Raw genomic sequence first — 22,758 nt, forward strand, 5'->3', positions numbered from 1 at the left:
AAAAAAAAAAAAAAAAAAAAAAAAAAAAAAAAAATCAGTAAAACACTAGGGCCAGGAGTGCAGCCCAACAGTGATCACTTGCCTAGCATGCACCAGGTCCTGAGTTCCACCCCAGTGTGAGAAAAATAATAAATACACTTGGATCCATTCAGAAGCCACCTGCCCGCTCACACCCAAGATCCAGCACAGCTGACCTGGAAGGGGCAATGCAATTCCAGACATGCCCGGTGGTGACATGCACCACCTGCAAGGGGTCAGGTCCTGCTGGAAGCCCAAAGGCCAAGCTCTCTGCTGGGCATCGGGCCCTATCCTGCCAGCCTTGCCTGTCCACCCACCTGGGCACAATCAGGCCATACCATGGGCACGGTGGCACATACCTGTCACTCCAGCACTCAGGAGCTTGAGGCTGGAAGATCATCATAAGTTCAAAGCCAGCCTGAGCTACATAGCAAGAACTTGTCTCAAAAGAAAAAAAAAAGGAGGGTCAGGGATTTAGCTCAGTCGTTCTGCCGCTGCCTGCCTCGCAAGCTCAAGGTCCCAAATTCAATCCCCAGCACCAAAAAAAAAAAAGAAAGAAAAAAAAAAAAGACCATACCCAGGTGAAAGGTCTATTACCTTCTGTCACCAGAGGGAGGACCCAGACCGCGTGGAGCAATGCTTCCTACAAGTTTTCCTGTCACAGGCCAAGGCCATCCAAGGGCCTGGAAAGGCAGGCAGTGTCCCTAGCACGGCAGGAGGCTGGCTCTGGACTACACTGTGGGAGCCTCAGCCTCAGCTGGGGTTGGCAGTGCAGCACAGACTCCTAGGACTCAAACTCAGGCTGCTTGCAAATTAGAGTGTGGCTGTGGCGCCCCCTAGTGGCTCTGGACGCAGCCTACCTGAGGGCCTCACCCATAGGTCAATTTCCAGTGCTCCCAGGGCTGAGGTACAGCTGGGCAGCTGTGCCCAGCACACAAAGAGCCTGGTTCCAGCCCAGCACCCAGACAGAAGCTCCCAGGATCAGCAGAGCCACCCTATCATGGCTCCTGCTTTGGATGGAACCCAAAGCCCTACCACAGCCGACAGCATCCACCTAGAGGGGCCTCAGCAAGCACCATGCTACCCCTTCTCCTTTGTCCCCACTGGCACTGCTAAGCTGCACCCAAGCACTGAACCCCACTGCTCCCACAGTGCTGTGACAGTGGTGCTGTTGACCCACTGTGCAAGCAAGAGGCCAGGTTCAGACAGCACACAGCATTGGCCCAGGGACCTGCCAGCCATGGCTCTGGGCCCAGTCTGCTCCACAGGTGTGGTGACACATGCTTGTAATCCCAGCTACACAGGAGGCTGGAATGGGAGGATGGACAATTCAAGGCCAGCCCCATCTCTTAGCAAGACCCCATCTCAAAATAAGAAAGTGCTGGGGTGGGGGCAGCATGAGGATTTAGCTCAGTGGCACTGAGCCTGCCTCACAAGAGCAAGGTCCTGAGTTCGATCCCCACCAAAAAAAAAAGTGCTAGGCATTTGACACAGTGTGAAGGCCCTGGGCTCAAGCCCCAAAAGAACACACAGAAAAGGACGCTCATGGCCAGTGGGCAGTGTGGCCCCAGGGACTCCAGCCAAGACCTTTTCCTTCTCCGGAGCTGTACCTGTCCCTCATTTTCCAGGCCCCAAGCCACTGCTGCAGTTGGCCGTCTCTCCCCGTCTCTGGGCAGGAAGGCAATGTCCAGCGCAAAACTGAGAGAGGGCCAGCCCCCCCGACGACATCGCACAGGCCCAGTCCAGGAGCCACACAGCATCAGCCCACACCTCCAACCTGCACATGACCTGCCAGGCACAGGGGATGGCCCCTGGCTTTACTGCTAAGTCCCTTCAGGGAAACCAAGGCTCACTGATTCACAGACACAGGCTAGGCACTGTGAGGGACTCGGGATTCAGCTGTGGAAGGAGATACAAAAATCCTTATTAGGCCAGACACACACCTGTCATCCTAGCTACTCGGGCAGCTGGGGCAAGAGGATTCCAAGTGTGAATGCAGCCTGGGCAACTTAGCACCTGTCTCAAAACTTGTAAAATCTTGAGCCAGGCATGCTAGAATACACCTGTGATACTAACTACTCAGGAAGCTTAGGAAGGAGGATTACAAATTCATGGCCAGCCTGGGCAACCTAGTGAGACCCTATCTCGAAATAAAACAGGCTGGGGTGCAGCTCAGTGGCAGAGCACTTGCCTAGCATGTGTGAGGCCCTAGGTTCCACCCCCAGCACCCCACAAAAATATCTATCTGCATTGACCCAACCCACTGAGAAATACCATACTACTCTCTACCCTTCCTACCTCCACCCTCACACCCTGAATCTCACAGAAACATCTGCAAGTGACCAAATTCTCTTCACAGTTTGTTGGTGGTGGTGTTTTTGTTTTGTTTTGGTTTGGTGTTTTTTTTTGGTTTTTTGAGACAGGGTCTCACTATGTAATTGAGACTGACCTGGAACTCACTATGTAGCCTAGGCTGGTCTTGAACTCACAGTGAATCTCCTGCCTCAGCCTCTTGAGTGCTGGGATTACAGGTATGTGCCACTACGCCTGGCTCTTCACAGTTTTTGCTCCTTAAATAATTTTGCAAGTCTTAAGTTCCTATCTACCCTTACTATTTAAAAGAGAGAGGGCTGGGGATTTAGCTCAGTGGTTCCGGAGCCTGCCTTGCAAGCGCAGGACCCAAGTTCGATCCCCAGTTACAAAAAAAAAAAAAAAAAAAAGAAGAAGAAGATATAAAGGAGAGAGACAGAAGAAAAACAGCGAAGTGTGGTGACATGGCCTGCAAACCCAGCTACTCAAGAGGCAGAGTTAAGATGAATGCTTGAGCCCATGAGTTCAAGCCCAACCTGGGCAACACAGCACGATCCGATCTCAATTAAAAAAAAAAAAAAAAAAGCTGGGTGTGATGGTGCACACCTAGCCTGTCATCCTAGCATTCCAGAGGCTGCGGCAGGATGATCACCACAAGCTCAAAGCCTGCGCTGCACAGTGAGTTCAAACCAGCCTGAACTATATAGTAGGACCTTGCCTTAAAAACAGAACAAAACATATTATGAACAAGATCTTTTAACATTTGCTCCTTCTGTGCCTTGAAGTTAAGTTCTGGTCCCCTCTTCCAGACATGTGTCTTTCATACATGCTTATGACTACACACTGTTACACTGCTCATCCCTATCATACAGACCACATTCAATTATTGGGGGGCAGTACTGGGGGTTTTACCCAGGACTTCACACACGCTAAACATGCTGACTACCACTAGCTCCAACCCCAGCCCTTGCCCATGACATTTAATTTTATTAAGACATTTCAGTGGCTGGGTACAGTGTGGTGCACACCTCCGATCCTAACTACCTGGGAGGCCAAGGTAGAATTGCAATTCAGTAGCCTAACCCTCTTCACATAAAAAGAAAAGTCCTGCTAGGCATGTAGCTCAGTGGTTCCACCACCTGCCTCCCAAGCGCAAGGGCCTGAATTCAATCCCTGGTACCGGAAAAAAAAAGTCCTTCAAGATTCACTATCTTACAACATCAGCGTAACTAATAATACTATAAATCAACCACAGCATAAATCTATCACAACTGATAATAAATACTAACCACAAGCTACAGATCATGGGCTGGGGTGTAACTTGGTACTGGAGCACTTGTTTAGTTAGCACGCACCAGGCTCTACATTCAATCTCCAGCACCAGAAGGGAGCCAGGAAGGACGGGAGGGAGGAAGGGAAGGACTAATGCACTGTGGTGAACACTTATAATCCCAGCACCATGAGAGGACAAGGCAGAGGATCATGACTTTGAAACTAACCTGGACAATTTTGCAATACTATGTCTTGCAAATTTAAAAATAAGCTAGGCATGGTGACACACACCTGCAATTCCAGCACTCTGGAGGCTGAAGCAAGAAGATCACCACAAGTTCAAGGCCAGCCTGGACTACATAGAGAATTCATGTCCAGCCTGAAATGCACAGCAAGACCTTGTCTCACAAAAAGAAAAAAAATTAAAAATAAAATAAATAAATAAAGGGGGTAGGTGCTGAGGATATAGCTCAGTACAAAGGCCCTGCATTCAATCCCCAGTAGCACAAATAATAATAAAATCATTTAAAAGTAACATCACTCGGGAGGCTGAAGCAGGAGTTCAAGACCAGCCTGGACTACATAGTGAGCTCCAGGTCAGTCTCAACTACGTAGTGAGACCCTGTCTCAAAAAAACAAAACAAAAAAAGTAAGTTGTCACTGGTTCACCCAAGGAGACACTGGCACCTTTTTTCCCAACTAGCTCCCATCTCTGAGGACTTCATTGTGTGTGTAAAAGATATTCAATCATAAAATCGAAAAGCAGGCCAGAGCTCTGCGGATTTCTTACTGCTAGAATGTAGCAAGGTTCGGTAGTCCGTAGGACACGGGCTCACCATGTTGCCCAGGTTGGCCTCGAGCTCGGCAATCACCAGTCTGTTTCTCGCATGGCTGGGGGCTCCACTGTGCCTGCCCAGTCTCACTTTCATTTTGCCATTTCTTGTTGTTTCTTCGTTTTCTGTTTCTTCTTTCTATGCTGGAGACAGAACCCAAGCCCCACACACGCTAAGCAAGGGGCTCCCACTAGGGCGTACTCCCAGCCCCCATTCTTCCCTTTCGGACGCTGCCTGCCTGCGCGCCTGGCACAGCTGTGGAGCCCTTGAAAAGGCCTTTATCTGCAGTGGGGCTGGGAAACACTCATGTCCCTAACTGACCGGGGCACGGAGAAAAAGTCACTCTTCTCCCACAACTGCTCTTGGAGAGTTAAACTTTTAAGTACAATGATCAGGAGAGGGAACTTCAGCATCCCTAGCATAAAGTCCACAAGTCCCTCTGGTGTACAGAGCCCTGCCTGCCCTGCCTCATCTACCCTGGGGGACACCAACAGAGCCTGCCTCCAGGCCAGGAGCACGGCACAGAGTCCCTGCCTTGCTAAGGAAGGCCATCGAGTCCCCACACAGTGGGCTGTGAGGGGCTGGGGTGACACTGCCTGCCAGGTGCTGGGACCTGGCTCTCATCCACAGCATACAAAACAAAACAAAACAAAACCAAAGCAAGGTCTCAGGCGCGTGAACAGCAGAGCCCTGCTGTGGGCTGAGGAAAGACGGCTGCCCAGAGAGGAGGAGTACGGCAGGGGACAGATGATGCGAGCCTCGGAGCCCTGGGGAAAGGCGCCCAGGCTGTGCAGCTGGTGAGGACAGATGGCAGCGAGGAGGAAGGGCTGGCTCTGAGCATCCACTTCCTGGGATGGCTCTTTGTCATGCTGAGTTTGAGTCCTCAATGTGCTGTCTTTTTGGTGGTGGTGTTAGCAGTGTTAGAGATGAAACCCAGGGCCTCCACCATGCTAAGCTTGCGCTCCATCCGAGCTCCACCTCCATCCTCACTATGGACCTCAAGCCTGGAATCTGAGGTGACCCTCCTACCTCAGCCTCCTGAGTGTCACCACACTCAACTTCACTGACAGCATTTGAGCCTTTCCACAGATGCTGTGGGCAGACAGCATTTCTGGTAGCCTGGAAGACAGATCAGTTTGGACCCAGGGACCAGCCCACCTGCCTAGTGATTTGTCCTCGCTGCTTCAGGGTGTGAACCTTGCCTGCAGGCCAGAAAGTGCACTAAGCACTTCATTCTCCAGTGTGCAGAGCCCAACGTCTTAAACTTGCACCCACGGAGCAAACACCAAAGGCCACCATACCCCTCATCCCTTCCTCCTGTCACACGGAGCCCACACTGTGAGCAACAGAACCCTCTCTCTGCCACTCACAAGCTGTGGGCGGGTCACTGCACTTCTGGGCCTCAGTTTCTGCATCGGTCAAAAACGGAGAACAGTACCTGCTTCATTTGATTTTTGTAAGGATTAAATACATTAACAGGCCTAAGCCCGGAAGCACACACCCAGGATCCTAGAACTCTGTGAGGCTGAGACAAGAGGATCACAAGTTCAAGCCCAACATGGACAATTAGGGATTTAGCAAGACCCTGTCTCAAAAAAATAATAATAAAATAAAATAAAAGGGCTGGGAATGTAGCTCAGTGCAAAGGCACTGGATTTAATCTCCAGTACTGTTTTTTTAAAAAAAGTAAAGGAGGGGCTGGGATGCAGCTCAGTGTAGAACCCTCATCTGGCACGCCCCAGGCCCCCAGTCCCATTCCAGCCTTGCCAAAGCATGAAAACAGCACTGAGAATAAGCATCCGGTCAGCAGCAGCTTTATTACGATTGACTCTGTCTAGCTGCGGGGGAGTGTCCCACAGACTCCAGCATTCTCAGCTGTCACGTCAGGGTCAGTAGCAGGCTGTTAAGTCCCCACCGAACTTGAGGGCGGCCCAAGGTCTCCTCACTGGCCAGGGCTACCAGGGAACGCAGGGTGCCCAGGCAAAACCGACAGCTTGATCACAGGTGCAGGTCCCTTCCCAGCAGGGTCGCTCAAGACTGTCCAACCGCTCCTTCTCTCTCCTCAGGGGCCAGTGAGTCCAGAGGCTGTGCTGAGTTTCTAAATTCCGAGCAGGACCGCTGACGGCTGCGCCAAGTGGTGGAGCCCAGAGGCCAGCCCTGGAGGGCTCTCACCTTCTTCCAGTTCCCCCGCACACCTGCTCATCTCTGACCCCGCCCACTCCGAGCTCCGCCCATCACCTGCTCGGCGCTGCGCAGAGGTGAGTGGTGCGCGGGTTCTTGAAAGGTGTGCCATGCCACGCAGTGCCAAGAATGTCGCGGGCCAACAGCCCCTGGAGGGCTAAGCCCTGGAGGGAAAGCCGGTCATCCGGACTGGTGGCGCTGCTCGATGTGCAGGAGGGGACTGCACCTATCCGCAAATGTCCCCGGAGAGAGCTGGGGACGCAGGTGTCATTCGGAGGTTGAGGACTTGCCCGGGGCCAACGCCGTGGCAGAGCCAGGGCAGCACACTCCGTGCAGAGCCACACGCTGCTGTCTCCAGGGGAAGGAGGCCCGGTCACCAGTGCCAACCGACCCTTGGGGCACGGGCTGTGCAGTCTAGAAGCCCTGTCTCTCAGCCACAGGCCCCTGTGAGAACCATGAGGGGCGCTGGAGCCTGTCCAGCCCAGGTTCTCAGAGCCAAAGGCCCAGCAAGAAGCAGCAGAGGGCAGGGCTCCCACAGAGGCAGCACATCTACCAACCCAGCACCTCCTTCTCAAGGAAGGGCGCCCATGGAAGCCTGGCAATCCAGGGCATTGGCACTACTGGGGCAGGCTCGGGGAAGGTGACAAAACTCACCACTTTAGCAGGGTATGGTGGTGCACACCTGTAAACTCAGCACTAAGGAGGCTGAGGCAGGAGGACTGTTTCAAGTTCAAGACCAAAAATCAAAAACAAAGCAAACACACAAAAAAAGCTCAGCTAGGCTGGGGATTGAGCTCAGTGGTTCCACTGCCTTCCTCAAAAGTGCAAGGTCAATTCCCAGTACCACAACCCCAAAAAATGCTCATCACCTTAACTGGGTGCATGGGACGGATGGAACAGAGCTGAGGTTCCAGCTTCTCAGGAAGCTGAGGCAGGAGGATCACTTGACTGCAGGAGTCTGGGTTAGGCTGGGAAACAGAGACCCTGTCTCTCTAGTGTTGTTTGTTTGTTTGTTTCTCCAGTACCAGGAATTCAACCCAGAGGCTTGCATTTTCCACCACTGGAGTAAATTTTGGTCTTGAACTCGAAGCAGTCCTGCCTCAGCCTCTCTAGTCCTGGGATTACAGGTGTGCACCAACATGCCCTGCTAAAGTGATGAGTTTTGTCATCTGTCCTGCTACATCCTCAACCCTTTTTTTTTTTTTTTTTTGCACTAAAATGGGGTACCTAATGTGGGGATCCCTTTTTTTTTTTTTTTTGGACACTAAAATTGCCCAGGGCTTGTTCCACTGTACCTGTTTTTAAAACAGTCCCTTAAAAAAAAAAAAAGCCAGGCATGGTGGTGCAGTCCTGTGAGCCCAGCACTTGGGAGGCTGAAGCAAGAGGATGGCCTTGAGTTTGAGGTCAGCCTGGGTTACATAGAGAGACTTTGTCTCAGGGGGAAAAAAAAAAAAAGCCCACTGCACTTCTTCTGTCCCAATCTTACCTCACTTGCACAAGACTGCAAGGAGCAGTGTGTACTTTAGGGTGGAGGCAGACAATGCTAACAGGCCCCACTCTCCCCACAAGGGCTCTGTCCCCAGGCCAAGCATCCTGGCCCTAGCTGCTGAGGGGCATCATCTGCAGGGACGGCAGCACCGATGATGAAACAGGGGCAGATTTTGGGGCAGGACAAACCAGAGCCAAGACGCAGCTCTGCTGCATCCTGGCTGTGACGTGGAGCAACTGCACCCACCCCTCTGAACCATCCTTAAGTGTAAAGCAGAAGTGACACGAGTTCCCCAGATCAGGTGCTCAGGGGATTTGGGGAGCGCCAGCTGCCGGCTGTGAGGTACTCGGGTGGCTGAGGCAGGAAGATGGAAAATATGAGCCCAGCCCAGGCAACTTAGTGCCTTAGACACTCTGTCTCAAAATTCAAAAAAATTAAAAGGACTGGGGATGTTACTGGAAGTGAAGGCCCTGGGCTGAATCCCCAGAATAGCAAATGAATGAATGAAACCACCACTCACTGCCACCAAGAGCAACATCCTCCCAATTTTGTAGCCCTGGCCATTCTACCCCAGGGTCAGAGCAACCTGGGTCTGCATCTGTCTCAACCAGGATGTGACCTCAGGCAAGGTCATTGGTGCTTCAGAGCCCCAGGTTCCTTCTTTACACAACAGAGGTTCAAAGGGTAGCTCTCGGGGTCTTTGGAAGGACACAGTAAACATGATCTGTCCCTACTGTTACTCCTCTCCAGCAATAAAAAAATGTTTTTAAAGAGTGTTGGCTCAGCAAAAGAACCCTAGGTTCCACCCCTAGCGCCCCCACCAAAAAAAAAGAAGAAAAAAGAGCATACGAGAGGGAAGAATTCACACCAGGGCCCACACTATGTCCAGATCCAAATATCAACCCCAAAGGCATTTTCGAAAGCTCTGTTCAGTGCAGAGTGAAGACAAGTGGGAGAGAGAACAAGCAGTCCTCAATTTCAGAACACAAAACCTGCCAGCAAACAGACACGAGGAAGCCGGGCATGGTGGCGCACGCCTATAATCCCAGTCCTCGGGGAAGCAGGGCCAGGAAGGTCGAAAGTTCATGCCCAGCTTCACTCAGCAAGACCTGTCTTATTTTTTAATTTAAAAAAACAGAAAATGGCCTGAAGATATGGCTTCAATGGATTCAATCTCCAGTACCACCAAAAAAAAAAAAAAAAAAAAAAAAAAAAAAAAAAAAAAAGCCACAAACAAAAGCCAGGCACCAGAGTGTGGCCAGACCCTGTGTCAATGGAGCTAAGGATGTGGCCCGTAGGCAGATTGTGTGCTTAGCATGTTGCAAGGCCCTGGGTTCCATCCCCAGCAATGCACACACACACAAAACAACAAAACAGAAGCAAACATCTAAGAATCCACCTCCTAGATTTAATGTGCATGCATATTTTACTTTACTTTGGGTTCTTTTGTTCGAAATCGAAAAGCACATCGGACACAGCTAAAGCCTCCCATACTATTCCCCACTCAAGCGATAGCACCTCTGACTACTGTGCAACGCCCACACTGCTGCGCGCCCATCACCACTGACCCTTTCCTCTGCGTATACCGTAAACCAGTGTGGCAACCCTTTGGCACATGTGCTGCTGTAGGGTATTTGTTATTGAAATCTCTAAAAGGTTTGCCACCACTGCCATGGAGACCTCATTTGACAGATTTTGGGTTGTTGTGAATTTCAGACATTATTTCACTATGTAGTTCAGGCTGGCCTTGAACTATGTAGCCCAGGTTGGCCTTGAACTTGTCAGTGATCCTCCTGCCTCAGCCTTCCAAGCACTGGGATTACAGGCCTACGCCACCATGTGCAGCATTTGTTGTTGTTGTTGTTTTGTTTTGTTTTCTGGTCTCTCTGTGTAGCCCAGGCTGGTCTCCATCATGCAGTGATCCTCCTGTCTCAGCCTCCTAGATAATGGGATTATAGGTTTGTACCACCATGCCTGGCGGGTTTTTAAAATGTATGCAATCTTCTGCAATTTGCTTTTTTCCAGTGCATGTGATATTTAGAGATATACAGAAGGACTGGGTAAATCTAACCAGAATTTTCCTCCATCACAGGCTGCCCACAACAGTCAAAATGAAAATCCAGACAGCACCATCAGCACCTTTGGCTTTATGCATACCTTAGACATTCCAGCCACTTCATAGTTTTTTGTTTTGTTTTGTTTTCAGTGCTAGGGACTGAACCCAAAGCCTCCCCCATAGTAGGCAAGCATTCTACCACTGAGCTATACCCCCAGCCCTTTTATTTCTTGAGACAAGGTCTCACTAAACTACCCAGACTAGCCTCAAACTTGGGATCTTCCTGCCTCAGCCTCCCAGAGTGCTAGAATGACAGGCATGTGCCACTGAGCCTGGCTAATGTCTTTTAATGCCAGCCAGTGGTTGCACACTCAAGTGGGTTGAACCCCAAGGAGCAACCACAGACAGGCTCAGAGAGATAAACTAATCTACCTTGAGTCACACAACTGTTTAGTCAATGACAATGCCAGGATTCAGTTCTGGCCCTGTCCAAAGTATACACACCTATGACACCATTACCTACAAGTCTACTTTCTCCTTCACTGTCACCTTCCTACACAGTTTTTACTCCAAACAATTTCTTTCTGACCTCAAGTCTATTTCCAGAACTTTCATTCTAACTGGGCATAGTGGCACAAATCTGTTATTCCAGTGTTCAAGAGGTGGAGGATCACCTCAAGTTCAAGGCCAGCCTAAACGGCAAAGTAAGACCTTGTCTCGAAAAACAGGGCAGTGGATTCAGCTCAGTGGTTCCACCACCTGCCTTGCAAGTGTAAGGTTCCAAATTCAATCCCTGGTACCAAAACAAACAAAAACAAAAATTAAAAAAAAAAAAAAAATCCAGAACTTTCATTCTTATACTTCGAGAAGAAACCAATGCAGGAACTTGCCAAAGACAAGGTGACAGATAAGTCTAACATTATTTGCAAGATGGACACCAGAGGGCTATTCTTGTCAGGCTTGGTGGTGTTCGCATATAATCCCAATATTCTGGGAGGCTCAGGCAGGAGGATTACAAGTTCCAGCCCAGTTTAGACAATTTAGCAATTAATGAGACCCTGTGTCAAAAAAATTATTTTAGCCGGGCATGGTGGTGCACATGTGTAATCCCAGCACTTGGGAGGCTGAGGCAGGAGGATCGCTGTGAGTTCAAGACCAGCCTGGGCTACATAGTGAGTTCCAGGTCAGTGTCAACTACACATTGAGACCCTGTCTCAAAAAAACAACCAAAAAAAATTTTTTTTAATTTTATTTAAAGGAGGCCTGAGGCTGGGGATTTAGCTCAGTGGTTCTGCTGTCTGCTTCGCAAGCGCAAGGTCCCAAGTTCAATCCCTGATACCAAATAAAAGGAGGACTGAAGATGAAGCTCAATGCAAAACCTCTGGGTTTAATCCCCAGTATGAAACAGGAAGGAAAGGAGGGAGGAGGAGGCCAGTTCCCCATGAGGAGATGGCAGATCTCATCTCATCCAGGTACTCAGCTGCAGGAACGGAGCACTGGCCTGAGCTCCCGCAAGCTGTGAGTGGATTGATTTCCTAGGAATTCACAGGCTCATTTACAAGATGCATTGGCTGTTTCTCCAGCTGTTACTGGGATCAGCACTTCCTGTCCCATCTGCAGGAGAAACAGCAATTAAAAAAAGCCTGCAGTAGCCCAGGACAAGCAGTTCTCTCACCGACCTTGCTCTGACCCCAAGATAATCCCAAGGCCTGCTTTAGCCTTCCAAGGGGCTGGCTCCAGCCAACACTCAAAATTGACCTGTTCTATGGGCTGGGCGTGGGGGCACTTGAGAGGCATCCCAGCACTTGAGAGGCTCACACAGGACGATCACCCCAAGTGTGATGCCAGCCTGTACTACACAGTGAGTTCAAAACCAGCATGAACTACACAGCAAGAACCCGTAAAAAAAAAAAAAAAAAAAAAAAAAAAAAAAACTTGAAGGCAAAGGATGAGCTTAGTCCCTAACAAAAATGTACCCTTGATGCAGATAATTGAAACCTTTTCCTAAACCACCAGGTAAATGTGAGTAAAAGTGTCTCTTGTATTTTGATTGGCCTGCACCAAGCCCTTGGAGTAAACCAACCTGTCTGTTGGGCAAACTGGGTCAGAAGACAACTCCGCCCATGGGGAAACTCACTTAGCTCTCTTGAGTATCTGGCACCCATTACCAGATGATGGTAACAAAGAACACAGTAAAACAATGGTTTGTTTCTCCCCAAGGTCACTTTGGTTAGTGTTTTGCTTTGAGGTGCTAAGGATGTAACCTAGGACTTGTGCATGCTTGGCAAGTGCTCTGCCATGAAGCTACACCCCCAGCCCCTCCAAGGTTACCCTTAACAGTGACTGGGGCGCTCCCTTCCTGTGGCAATGAAAAAGTTCACTAAGGTAGAGCAGGTTCTCCAGTACAAGCCACCACCCTAAAGCTGGGCCCAGCGTCCTGGAACAAAAATGCCCACTCTCAGAAGTCTACTTTACCTAATTCTTAACAAGCAAAATTCAACTTCCCTCCACTGAGAAGTCCCCAGAGCAGTCTGATCTGTACAGCAAGTACTGCCAAAGGGGCGCAGGGGCAGTTACTGTTAAATGGTGCAAGAGAAAGAGAAGAGTTCTGCAGACGGCTGGCGGCAATGGCTACAGAAAAACGTGAATGTACTTTAAGACCACTGAACTGGACACTTCAAAATGGTTAGGACAGACCTGATGTATCTTTTGCCACAATTTTTCAAATCTCAGAGGAGAAGAAAACAAGAAATCTACACAAAATGCCTCAGCTGGGGATTTAGCTCAGTGGTTCCACCACCTGCCTCACAAGTGCAAGGTCCCAAATTTGATCCCCACCCCACCCCCGTACCAAAAAAAAAAAAAAAAAAAAAAAAAAAAAAGCCTCAACTTGCTAGTTTTCATTTAAGGATCTGCATGGTAAAGTGACTAAAAATTCTCTTTGGAGTGCTGGTTCCCTCTCTCTTTTCCCAACATCTTGGCTGGGGGCCTTTGGAAAAGTCACTTGACATCTCTAAGACCTTTATTCAGCTACATAAATGGGGAGTGTAATAGTGTCCTACCTTACAAGGCCATAAAGATTTAAATAAGGTGACATAAGCCGAGAGTGGTGGCGCACGCCTGTAATCCCAGCACTCGGGAGGCTGAGGCAGGAGGATCACTCTGAGTTCGAGACCAGCCTGGGCTACACAGTGAGTTCCAGGTCAGTCTCAACTACACACTGAGACCCTGTCTCAAAAAATAAATAAATAAATAAGGTGACATAGGGCCAGGGATTTAGATCAGTGGCACCGCTCCTGCCTTGCAAGTGCAAGGTCCAGAGTTCGATCCCCAGTGCCGGAAAGGAAAAAAAGAAAAAGAAAGAGAGAGAAAGAAAATTACACATTGTACAAGAGCAACCACTTGCTAAATTGTTATTATAAAGGTTAATATATTAGTTTAATGATAGTGATTTAGTCATCAATAGCTGATAGTCATCAATACTATCAGCTAAGACTATAAGCACATTGGAAGGTTTCGTTTTAAGGGAAAAACAGATTCAAGTTAGGAGTCAAAGACTTGGGCTTCAAGAGTGACTGTGGCATAAGATCTCTCCGTGGTGATTACACACGAGGCTGCATCTCCTTCGCTGAGCTTCTGGGCGAGCTTCCCGAGTGAAGACGGGGTGCAAAGGTCACCCAGGAGAGGGCTAAATGTCTCCCCGAGGGGTTGGCAAGTGCAAGATCTGTGCAAGATTCCCTCAGGTTCCGACTATGCAAATCTGTCCGCTGGGAAAACTGAAAGCAACCTGTAAGCTTTCACCAGGCCCTACAGAGACCCCAAGAAAAGGCACCCCCAAAACAGCCTGGGTTGCAGATTTATAAATACCTCCTCCGCACATGCGCACTGGATTTTACGTGTGGCCGCGGGGCGCAGCGAGCGCTCACTGCGCCTGCGCTATCCGGTTCTCCCTCTGAAGCAGCAAACGAAAAGGTGGTGGGTCCTAGGTCCCGCAAAGAAAAACGAATAATAATGCGGTGGCCACTCGGTCACTGCTTCCTCTTTTCTTACCTCATAGTGTTTCATGGCTCCTTTACTCGCTGGTTCCTGCTCCGGCTGCTGCTGGTTACCTGCGCCGGACACTACAGGATTGCTCAAAGTGTTCGCGACTGTCTCCTCAGACTTAACTGCGATCCGCGTCTGCCCCGCCCCTCCGGCCCCGCGCGCCCCGCTAGCCAATCAGTACTGGGAGTGCCCACGCCCCGCCTTGCTCCGAAGGGCCGGCATGATCAAAGACCAGCGGCTCGCACCACGGGACTAACCAATCACCTTTCGGGATCCACTGAGGAGGTGGAGCAAGGGCAGGAGGGCCTAAAAGAAGGAGCTTGACCAGCCACCAATCAAAAGGGAGTTTCGGCTCCTCCGACTCCTTTGCCCCGCCCCCTTGGGGCGTCTCTGTGGAAACGAAGAGAAGCGGTGGTTACTACACCTGGAAGGGGCGGGAGCAAAAAGTTGAGTGACAGGAAGGGCAGCGTCCACCTGGTGGGCTGTGCGGCTGCGTAAATTTCGAGGTGGGCTGCGCAGCGGTGCAGGGGAGCGGCGCCTGGGCGCGGGCGGGCGTCCTCCCTCGGTCACGAGTGGACGGGAAGGAAAGGAGGTGACGTCAGGCTCCCTGGGACCTCAGCCTGCAACCTGAGCCAACCCCATTCTAGGGCTGTTTCCATTGCCTTCGGTGCTGTCCTCCCCGCCTAGCTCGGCCTCCACGCAGAGGGTCCGGTGTGTCTCTGGGCATCGTCCGGTGTGGTCGCTACTGCGTTGTGGTCATCCTGAGCCCGGAAGTGTAGAGGGTCTAAACTGAGAGCGCTGTCGGTGTCAGACACATCCTTCATATCAGATACCATACAGTGCTGCTAATGTCAGACGTGCGATGAAAAGGTGAATGTAAGAAAATTATCTCATAACTTTTTATGTTGATTACACTTTGAAATAATTCTTTTTCGATACTGGGAATTGAAGGGAGGGAGCACTGAGCTATATCCCGAGCCATTTGCATTTATTCATTTTGATAGAGGTTTCCCAGCCAGACATGGTGGCACACTCCTGCAATCTCAGCACTCAGTAAGCTGAGGCAGGAGGATCGCCAGAAGTTCAAGGCCTGCCTGGGCTACTCAGTGAGTTCAAGCCTAACATGGACTACGCAGTGAGACCTTCAAAAACCTCAAAGGAAAAGAAAAAAGCAAGAAAGAAATAGGGTGTCATTAAGCTGCCCAGGCTGGCCTCGAACTTGTGATCCTCAGGTCTCAACCTCCCAGGGAACTGAGATTTAAGTGATAATACACTTTTATGTATTGGATTGAAATGCATTATTAAAATTAAATTTTCTGGTTTCTTATTACTTTATTAATGTGCCTATTTGCACCTTTTTTTTGTACTGAGGATCGAACTTGGGACCTTATGCTTGCAGAGGCAGGTGGTGGAACCACTGAGCTAAATCTCAGCCCTACATCTGTTTCCTTCTTTTTCTTTTCAATGCTTGGGAATCAACTCAAGTCTTCTTGCATACTAGGCAGGCATTCCACCATTTCTCGTCAGCCTCCTATTTGACGATTTAACATCACAGATACTGTATATTCATGGCTCCCAAATTCTGATGAACATTGTTGGCCTGGGGTCATGTCTATACTCCATCATGACCTACTGGAAGATTAAGCATACAACACACACACACACACACACGCGCGCGCGCGCGCTCACTCAAAACTTCAGGACAGCTGCGCATGGTGGTACACATCTGTGATCCCAGCTACTTGGGAGGCTGAGATGGGAGGATTATAATTTTTGAGCCCAGCCTGGGGAACTTAGGAAGACCTTGTCTCAAAATAAATTTGAAAAGGAATAGGGGTGTAGCTCATTACTGGAGCCCTTGCCAAGAGGTTCCATTTCCAGTACCACCAAAAAAAAAAAAAGACAGAACCTAACTCACTTCTTCACCTTTTCTCTTTCTCTTTTTTTAGACCCTGGCCTTGGCCTTGAGCCTCCATCTTGAGTTCCTCTGGAACTCAGAGGCCTGGCTCAGGTCACCTTGAGATGTCCTTAAAGGAAGAGCTCTGAGTCAGAGATCCAGGTTGGGGCCAAGGTGAGTGAGTACTGGGGACTTAGTCATCCAGACTCTGCTTGAGAAACTTCTCACGCTGATGCCTTTGAGAATTCTCATCCCTGGAGTCTGGGAAGCCAAGGCCATGATCTTCAAAAACTCATTCTCTTTTTCACTCAGGCTCGCTGGGCAAAAACAGGTGAAACCTAAAGATGTTCTATTTTTTTGCGGGGGAGTTGGCAGAACTGAGGATTGCATTGTGCCGCATCCCCAGCCCTTTTTATTTTGGGGGAAATTCTTGCCAACTTGCCCAGGCCAGCCTTGAACTTTTGATCCTCCTGCCTTAGCCTCCCTTGTAGGCAGGATCACAGGTGTGTGCCACTGTGCTGGCTAAAACTGAAGGCTTTTTTCTGTTGGCAGTTGCGGCATCTATCCTAAGGCTTTTTCTGTCCCAGTAGGCCTCACTCACTGCCCCTTTTGGGATGTGAAGGGTTAGTATTTACCCAGAGGCCACAGGATTAAACCTACCAAGTTGAGTTAGTTGAGGCATCTAATTATGAAAGGCCAGGGAGGCAGGAACCCCTAAAATCTAGCCATGCTTTGCCATTTCCTGCTTCTCTGATACTATCTGAGGTTAGTGTCACTTTCCTGCTGTTTACAGTGTCCAAGTAGCCCTCATTTTGAAGATCCCACGCATCTTCCCACGAACTCCACACACTATGGAAAGCCTTTTGCAATTGCTTTTATGAGCCAAATACTCATTCAACAGGCACCACATCATCACTCTGCCCCTATTATGCACCAGCCAGGCACACAAATAATTTCCACCCCCTTCTCAACCAAAGGAAGTGTTTGTCATAGGCAAAATCCAGCCAGGAAGAGTATAGTCCCTCTTTGCTGTTTTGTTTCAACAGACACCCTAGGGATTGAACTCAGGGCCTTTGCACTGAGCTACATCTACACCTCCCCCCCTAGTTCTTTTAATTTTATGACAGGGTCTCTCTAAACTGCACAGGTTAGATCTTCCTGCCTCAGGCCCTCAGAGCCCTGGAATTACAGTTGTGTGCCACCATGCCCAGCTTAATGTTTTTGTTTTTAACTTACTGATTGGTTTTTGAGACAGTCCCTCTCTGTAGTCCAGGTTGGCCTTAAACTCACTATGTAACCCAGGCTGGCCTGGAGCTCTTGCTGGTGGTCCTCCCTCAGCCTCCTGTGTGCTAGGATTAAAGGCGTGTACCCAGATCTTTTTATTTATTTTTTTATTTTTTTGGTACCGGGAATCGAACTCAGGTCTTTGTGCTTGCGAGGCAGGTGGCAGAACCACTGAGCTAAATCCCCAGCCTTTTTTTTTTTTTTTTGAAACAAAGTGTCCCTATGTTCCCCAGGCTGGCATACAATTCCTGAGTTCTGGTGATTGTCCCTCCTCATTCCTCCTCATCCTCTAGAGTAGCTGGGACAACAGAAGGCGACCGCACACCCAGGCCCATTTGAGGTGTGTTACAGGCATGAAGAACCCTTTGTGTGCCTCCTCTGGCTCCCAGGAACCAGGCTGTCCTCCACGAAATCCACCCAGAATAAAGACGTGACACTGTCCCACCACACGTCAGGACTTTCTGAGGGACAGCTCCATTCTAACAGCGTCCTTGGCTCCCACGTGGTGACTGACCCTTGCTCACAATGACTCCAGCCTGTTGAGTGCTTGCTGAGCCAATTGTGATGAGATCTTTCTTAAGGCCATTTTGGAGGGGAAACTGCAGAGAGGTCCTGGGCTGTAGCAGCTTTGAGTTTATTGGAGCCTCTGAGACCTCAGGTGTGGAGGACCCAAGGGCACTTGACAGTGGCAGTACGAGGTGCTCAGTAGGGTCATCTCACAGGCTGTCTTTGTGCTTCCCACGGGCAGGGAAAGCAGGGCGTCAACTTTCCAGAACCTGGCTCAGCTTGTTTTCAGGTGTGTGCTGCAGCTGGTTCTGAGCTGTGAGAGGGAAGGGAAAGCCAAGACGGACAGGCCCAGGCTGGCTGGGGACTTTCCGCTGTGTCAGGGGCAGGGGACAGGCTCCCAAGCCTCAGCCTGTATTCCCCGGGATACGTGGCTTTTTCTGTTTTGTTTTTTGTTTTTTATAGTATTGAGGATTCATCAGGGCCTCGGGTCTGCTAGCAAATTGCTCTAGGACTGAATTCATCCCCAGCCCTCTTTTTAATTTTTATTTTGAGACAGAGTTTCACTAAGCTTCCCCAGTTTGCCTTGAACTTGGGATCCTCCTGCTTCTGCTTCCCAAGTAGCTAGGATTTGTATGCCACAGCCCTCTCTCCCCACCCCCGCAGGGTCTCACTATGTAACCCAGGTTGGCCTCAAACTCATGATCCTCTTGCCTCAGCCACCCAAGCGCTGGGATTCCAGGTGTGCCATCATGCCTGGCACCTGGATGCTTTTAAACTAAGGAATAATTTGGACACAGTAAAATCCACCCTTTTTAGTGTGCAGTTCTGAACATATACAGTCTTGCAACCACCACCACAATCAGATACAGACATTTCCATCATCCTAAACATTCCTCTCTGCACTATTTGTGGCAGATTTCCAGCCCCAGATAACTACTGATCTACTTTCTGTTCTCTTTTTGTCTTTTCCAGGTCATAGAAAATGGAATCACAGTGCCCTTTGAGTCTAGCTTCTTTCACAAACAGTGTGTTTGAAGTGCCTGTACAGTGTTGCCTGTACCCAGAGTGCATCCCTTTTTATGGCTGCATAATATTCCATTGCGTGGGTGGATCAGTTTCTTTATCTATTTAGCCTTTGAAGGTCATGAAGTTTTTTGTTTGGGCTTGGCTTGGTTTATTTCCACTACTGGGGACTGAACCTGGGGACACTCTAACACTGAGCTACACTCCCAGCCCTTTTTATTTTTTGAGACACATTCTCACCATGTAGCCCAGGCTGGCCTCAAACTCTAGATCTTCTTGCCTCAGCCACAGAGTAGCTGGGATTATAGACATGCACCCACCAAGGACATACTGCTTTTAACTCATGTTGGTAACTATTCATAAAACCTCAGTTCAGATAAAGCCCTATTGTTCTGAGGACCCACTTTGTTTCAATGGAACACGAGTGTCCCTTGAGGGGACTCCTGTGGCTGTCGTGTTTTGGAGACTGAGCAGAAGGTAGAGGTGAAGAGAGCAGTAACAAGACTGTGCCAGTTAACTGTATCACCATCTAAGTCACACCGAACACCAGCTGCTCACCAGGAGCACTGAGGGCCAGACATCGGCATTTCCGTCACCCGGACTCCGGGGGCGGGTCACATAACCGCGCAGAGTCTCGGTCTCCCTAGCTGGACACTGGGGTAAGAGAGTCCTGTGTGGTACTGACAGGGCAGCCCCAACTCTTGGGGTGGTTCTGCAATTCCATGAGCTAACAGAGGGTCAGTAGCAAGTGCTCCCCTGAGCACTTGCCCGGCATGCACAGGCCCTGAGGTTCCGTCCCCAGCACCAAAAACACTAACAAAAAAAGAAAAACTGAGAGCTAAAACTCATGGAGCTCATGGAACAAAATTGAGGGTCAGGGATTTAGCTCAGTGGTGCTGCTGCCTGTCTTATAAGCTCAACGTCCTGAGTTCGATCCCAGGTACAAAAAAAAATTCCATCTCTTGATTGGCCATGTCAATGTTAGCTGTTTTTTTCTTTCTTTTTGTTTGTTTGTTTGTCTGAGATGGGGTGTCAGTACCACGTAGCCCAGGCTGGCCTAGAACTCAGGAAGGCCCCCCTGCCTCAGCCTCCTGGGTGCCAGGACTACAGCCGTGGGCCACTACACCCAGCTTCACTGTTTTCGTAATGACATTCATTTCCTGGCCCCTCTCAGTTTGATCCACATAGCGACACCAAACGATAAAATCTATTATCTCCATTTGGCAGAGGACAAACAGGCAGCATAGGAGGTCATCACGCAAAAGCATCCACGCGATCGCTAAGTAAACAGTGGGTCCATCTAGGATTTGGGCCGGGGGCACTGAGCCCAGATTCGCCGCTAGTTCCTCAGTCGGTCAAGGTCTCCGCACATGTTAAAATATAACCTCCCTCTCCCCGCCATTTTATATCTTACTTCCGGGTTCTTCCCCGACTGAGTCCTTTCTCCCGCCGAAATTGTAAAGCGCGAAACTAGAGCTTCTGCAAGGCGCGAAATTCAAAAGGCAACCTGGCTTGCGATAGGATAACAAAGACCGCTTCTCCCAAGGAAGGATCTTCCGTTGCCTGCCCTATAAATATCCCAGTACTTCCTCTTCTGGCTCTCTCGCTCTCTGCCTTCCTGCCTCCTGCTCTCCTCCCTACAATAAAGATCTCCTGCCGGACCTCTCGGTGCGTGAGTGGCATAATTGGGCAAGGGGCACCCAAAGGGGGCTCGAGACCCCTTTCAGTGTATGTGTGCGTGTGTTTTAATATCCATCTCAGGGCTAGGTGAGGAGCTTGGCCGTGAGCACTTGAATATTGTGTGCAAGGCACTGAGTTCCATCCCCAGCACTGCAAAAAAATAAAATAAACAAAACATAGGAGATTTCAGGGACTTGGTTTACATCCTTTGAGGGCTGGCAAGTCTGAGGATGGAAATGGGCAGAGCCGCGGCTTCTCCCACAGGGATCTGCAATGTTACCTCATCTGACCTCCACGCAAACTGGGTGAAGCCCACCCCACTATCCAGGGTCTTCCCCTGAGCTACAGTCAGGATTGCAGTCCAGATGTCACCCACCCACGTCTACAGGGACCTGGACAGGGACACCTACATCTCATCTACCTGAATCATAAGGCTCTGGCCCAGAGCTCTCTGCTCTGGCTTCTCTGGGTGCAGAGCTCCAGATCCAGAGGTTTGGCAGAGGCCAGGTTTGTAGCAAAGTTCTGAAGTGCCCCGGTGGGGCCCAGGGCAATTTGGCTTAAGGACAGTGATTGGTTTTGTTTGGTGTTCGGGGTTTTGCTGTTGTTAGGTCCTGGAGATGGAACCTGAGGCTTCACAGCTGCAAAACACACACTCTACCATGCGCTACATCCTCAGCTAGATTTGATATTTTTGTGTTTTTTTGGTTGATTGGCTTTTTGTTTTGGGTTTTTTTTGTTTGTGTTGCTGTTTCTTGAAACAGGGTACCTAGGCTGGCTTTCAATATTCAAATCTCCTGCCTCAGCTTTCCCAGTGCTGGGATCATAGGCATATATACCACTACGTCCAGCTCTCAGTTTGTTTGTTTTTTTTTTAATTTTTGATTTGGTTTGTTTTTGTTTTTGTTTTTTTTCAGTACTGGGGATCAAACTCAGGACCTTGCACTTGTGAGGTAAGCTCAGTGCCACTGAGCTAATTCCCTGAGCCTCAGGGTTTGTGCGTGAGCATGTGTGCCCGTGTGTGCGTGTGTGTGTGTGTGTGTGTGTGTGTGGTACTGGGGATTGATCCCAGTGCTTTCTCACTGAGCTATGTCCCCAGCCCTTTAATTAAAAAAACAAAACAAAACTTTTCTTTTGGTACTGGGGATCAAACTCGGGACCTTGTGCTTGCGAGGCAGGCAGTGGAGCCAAAAGGCTTACCCAGCCCTAAAACCTTTACAAAACAAAAACAGAGTTTTGCTAAATTGCCCAACCTGGGTTTGAACTTTTGATCTTCCTGCCTTAGCCTCCGGAGTGCTGGATTTTACAGTCATGCACCCTACATCCAGCCACAGAGCCACTATACAGCCTCAACCTCCCAGCTTGGTCTTCCAGGAACCCCTTCTTTCCTAGGCTCTTCTCGGCGGTACCCCTTTCGAGCTCCTTTCCCCACAGGCACTCCGACTTTCAGAGTCCAACAGGATCACTCTGGCCTACAGAAAGAGGACCTCTGGGGACTAAGCTCGGTCAGGGCCTGCCCAGCCCCCTTCCTCCAGCCCCCGTCCTGGCGGCAACCTCAGAGTGACACTGAGCAGGAAAGCCAAACCGAAAGCTATTTTCAGGTTGAGTGGCAATTTTTCTCTACTTCTCTTTATGTTTTTTGGATTTTGAGACAGAGTTCCACTATGTAACAGGCGAGCCCTGAACTCACTCTGTAGCCCAGGCTGGCCTCGCACCGAGCGATCCTCTCCCAGGTCTCTAGGGTGAAAGAACCCTCTCCCAGATTTCTAGGGTGTTGTGGAGTGAGGGACAAGGGAAGCCTTTGACTCCAAATGCACTGTCCCCGCAGAAAGTAGAAGACGGCTGGTAAGCTCTTCTCGTCATGTGTGGGTGGGCTTTATACCGTCTCCGGGACGCGCATCCCAACCTAAAGAACCATGCGGGCGTGGGGGGTGGGCACGACAGGGCAACTGAGGTACCGAAAGAAGGTTGCGATTGGCTGTCGTAGCAGGGTGGGCGGGACTCTCTGCCTAGTGCGTGCGCCGCGGGGAGGCGTTGCCAGCGCAGAGCAGGGAGGGACGTGACCTCCGGCGGACAGCGGTTGGCGGTAGGGCCCCGCCCCGGATGTCAACGTCACTGATATGGCGGATGCGATTGGCTGGCGCAGCTCGGAGGGCGGGGCGGAAGG

The 22,758-nt window shown here is 49.9% G+C and overlaps 1 protein-coding gene and 1 long non-coding RNA gene across 3 annotated transcripts in view; one reads left to right on the forward strand and one right to left on the reverse strand.

The window, feature by feature from the left end:
• Nucleotides 1-14,375, reverse strand: part of Tecr (trans-2,3-enoyl-CoA reductase) — a 23,450-nt gene extending 9,075 nt beyond the window's left edge. Inside the window, exon 1 of the mRNA XM_010613450.1 lies at nt 14,210-14,375. Coding sequence (XP_010611752.1) covers nt 14,210-14,224 — 15 coding nt within the window. The 5' untranslated portion in view covers nt 14,225-14,375. The remainder of the gene's footprint in view (nt 1-14,209) is intronic.
• The window catches only part of LOC104854819, a 23,752-nt gene extending 4,614 nt beyond the window's left edge, over nt 1-19,138 (forward strand). The window contains exons 3-5 of one of the 2 annotated variants that reach the window (XR_004514804.1): nt 6,500-6,691; nt 16,153-16,274; nt 18,864-19,138. This is a non-coding gene — a long non-coding RNA (uncharacterized LOC104854819). Of the gene's footprint in view, nt 1-6,499; nt 6,692-14,494; nt 15,074-16,152; nt 16,275-18,863 lie in introns of those variants that run through there. The other variant, XR_778219.2, reaches the window with a different exon arrangement.
• The last annotated feature ends 3,620 nt before the right edge of the window (nt 19,139-22,758 follow it).

The sequence above is a fragment of the Fukomys damarensis genome, unplaced genomic scaffold (assembly GCF_012274545.1).
Source record: "Fukomys damarensis isolate Sample0158 unplaced genomic scaffold, DMR_v1.0_HiC HiC_scaffold_30, whole genome shotgun sequence".
Classification (NCBI taxonomy): domain Eukaryota; kingdom Metazoa; phylum Chordata; class Mammalia; order Rodentia; family Bathyergidae; genus Fukomys; species Fukomys damarensis.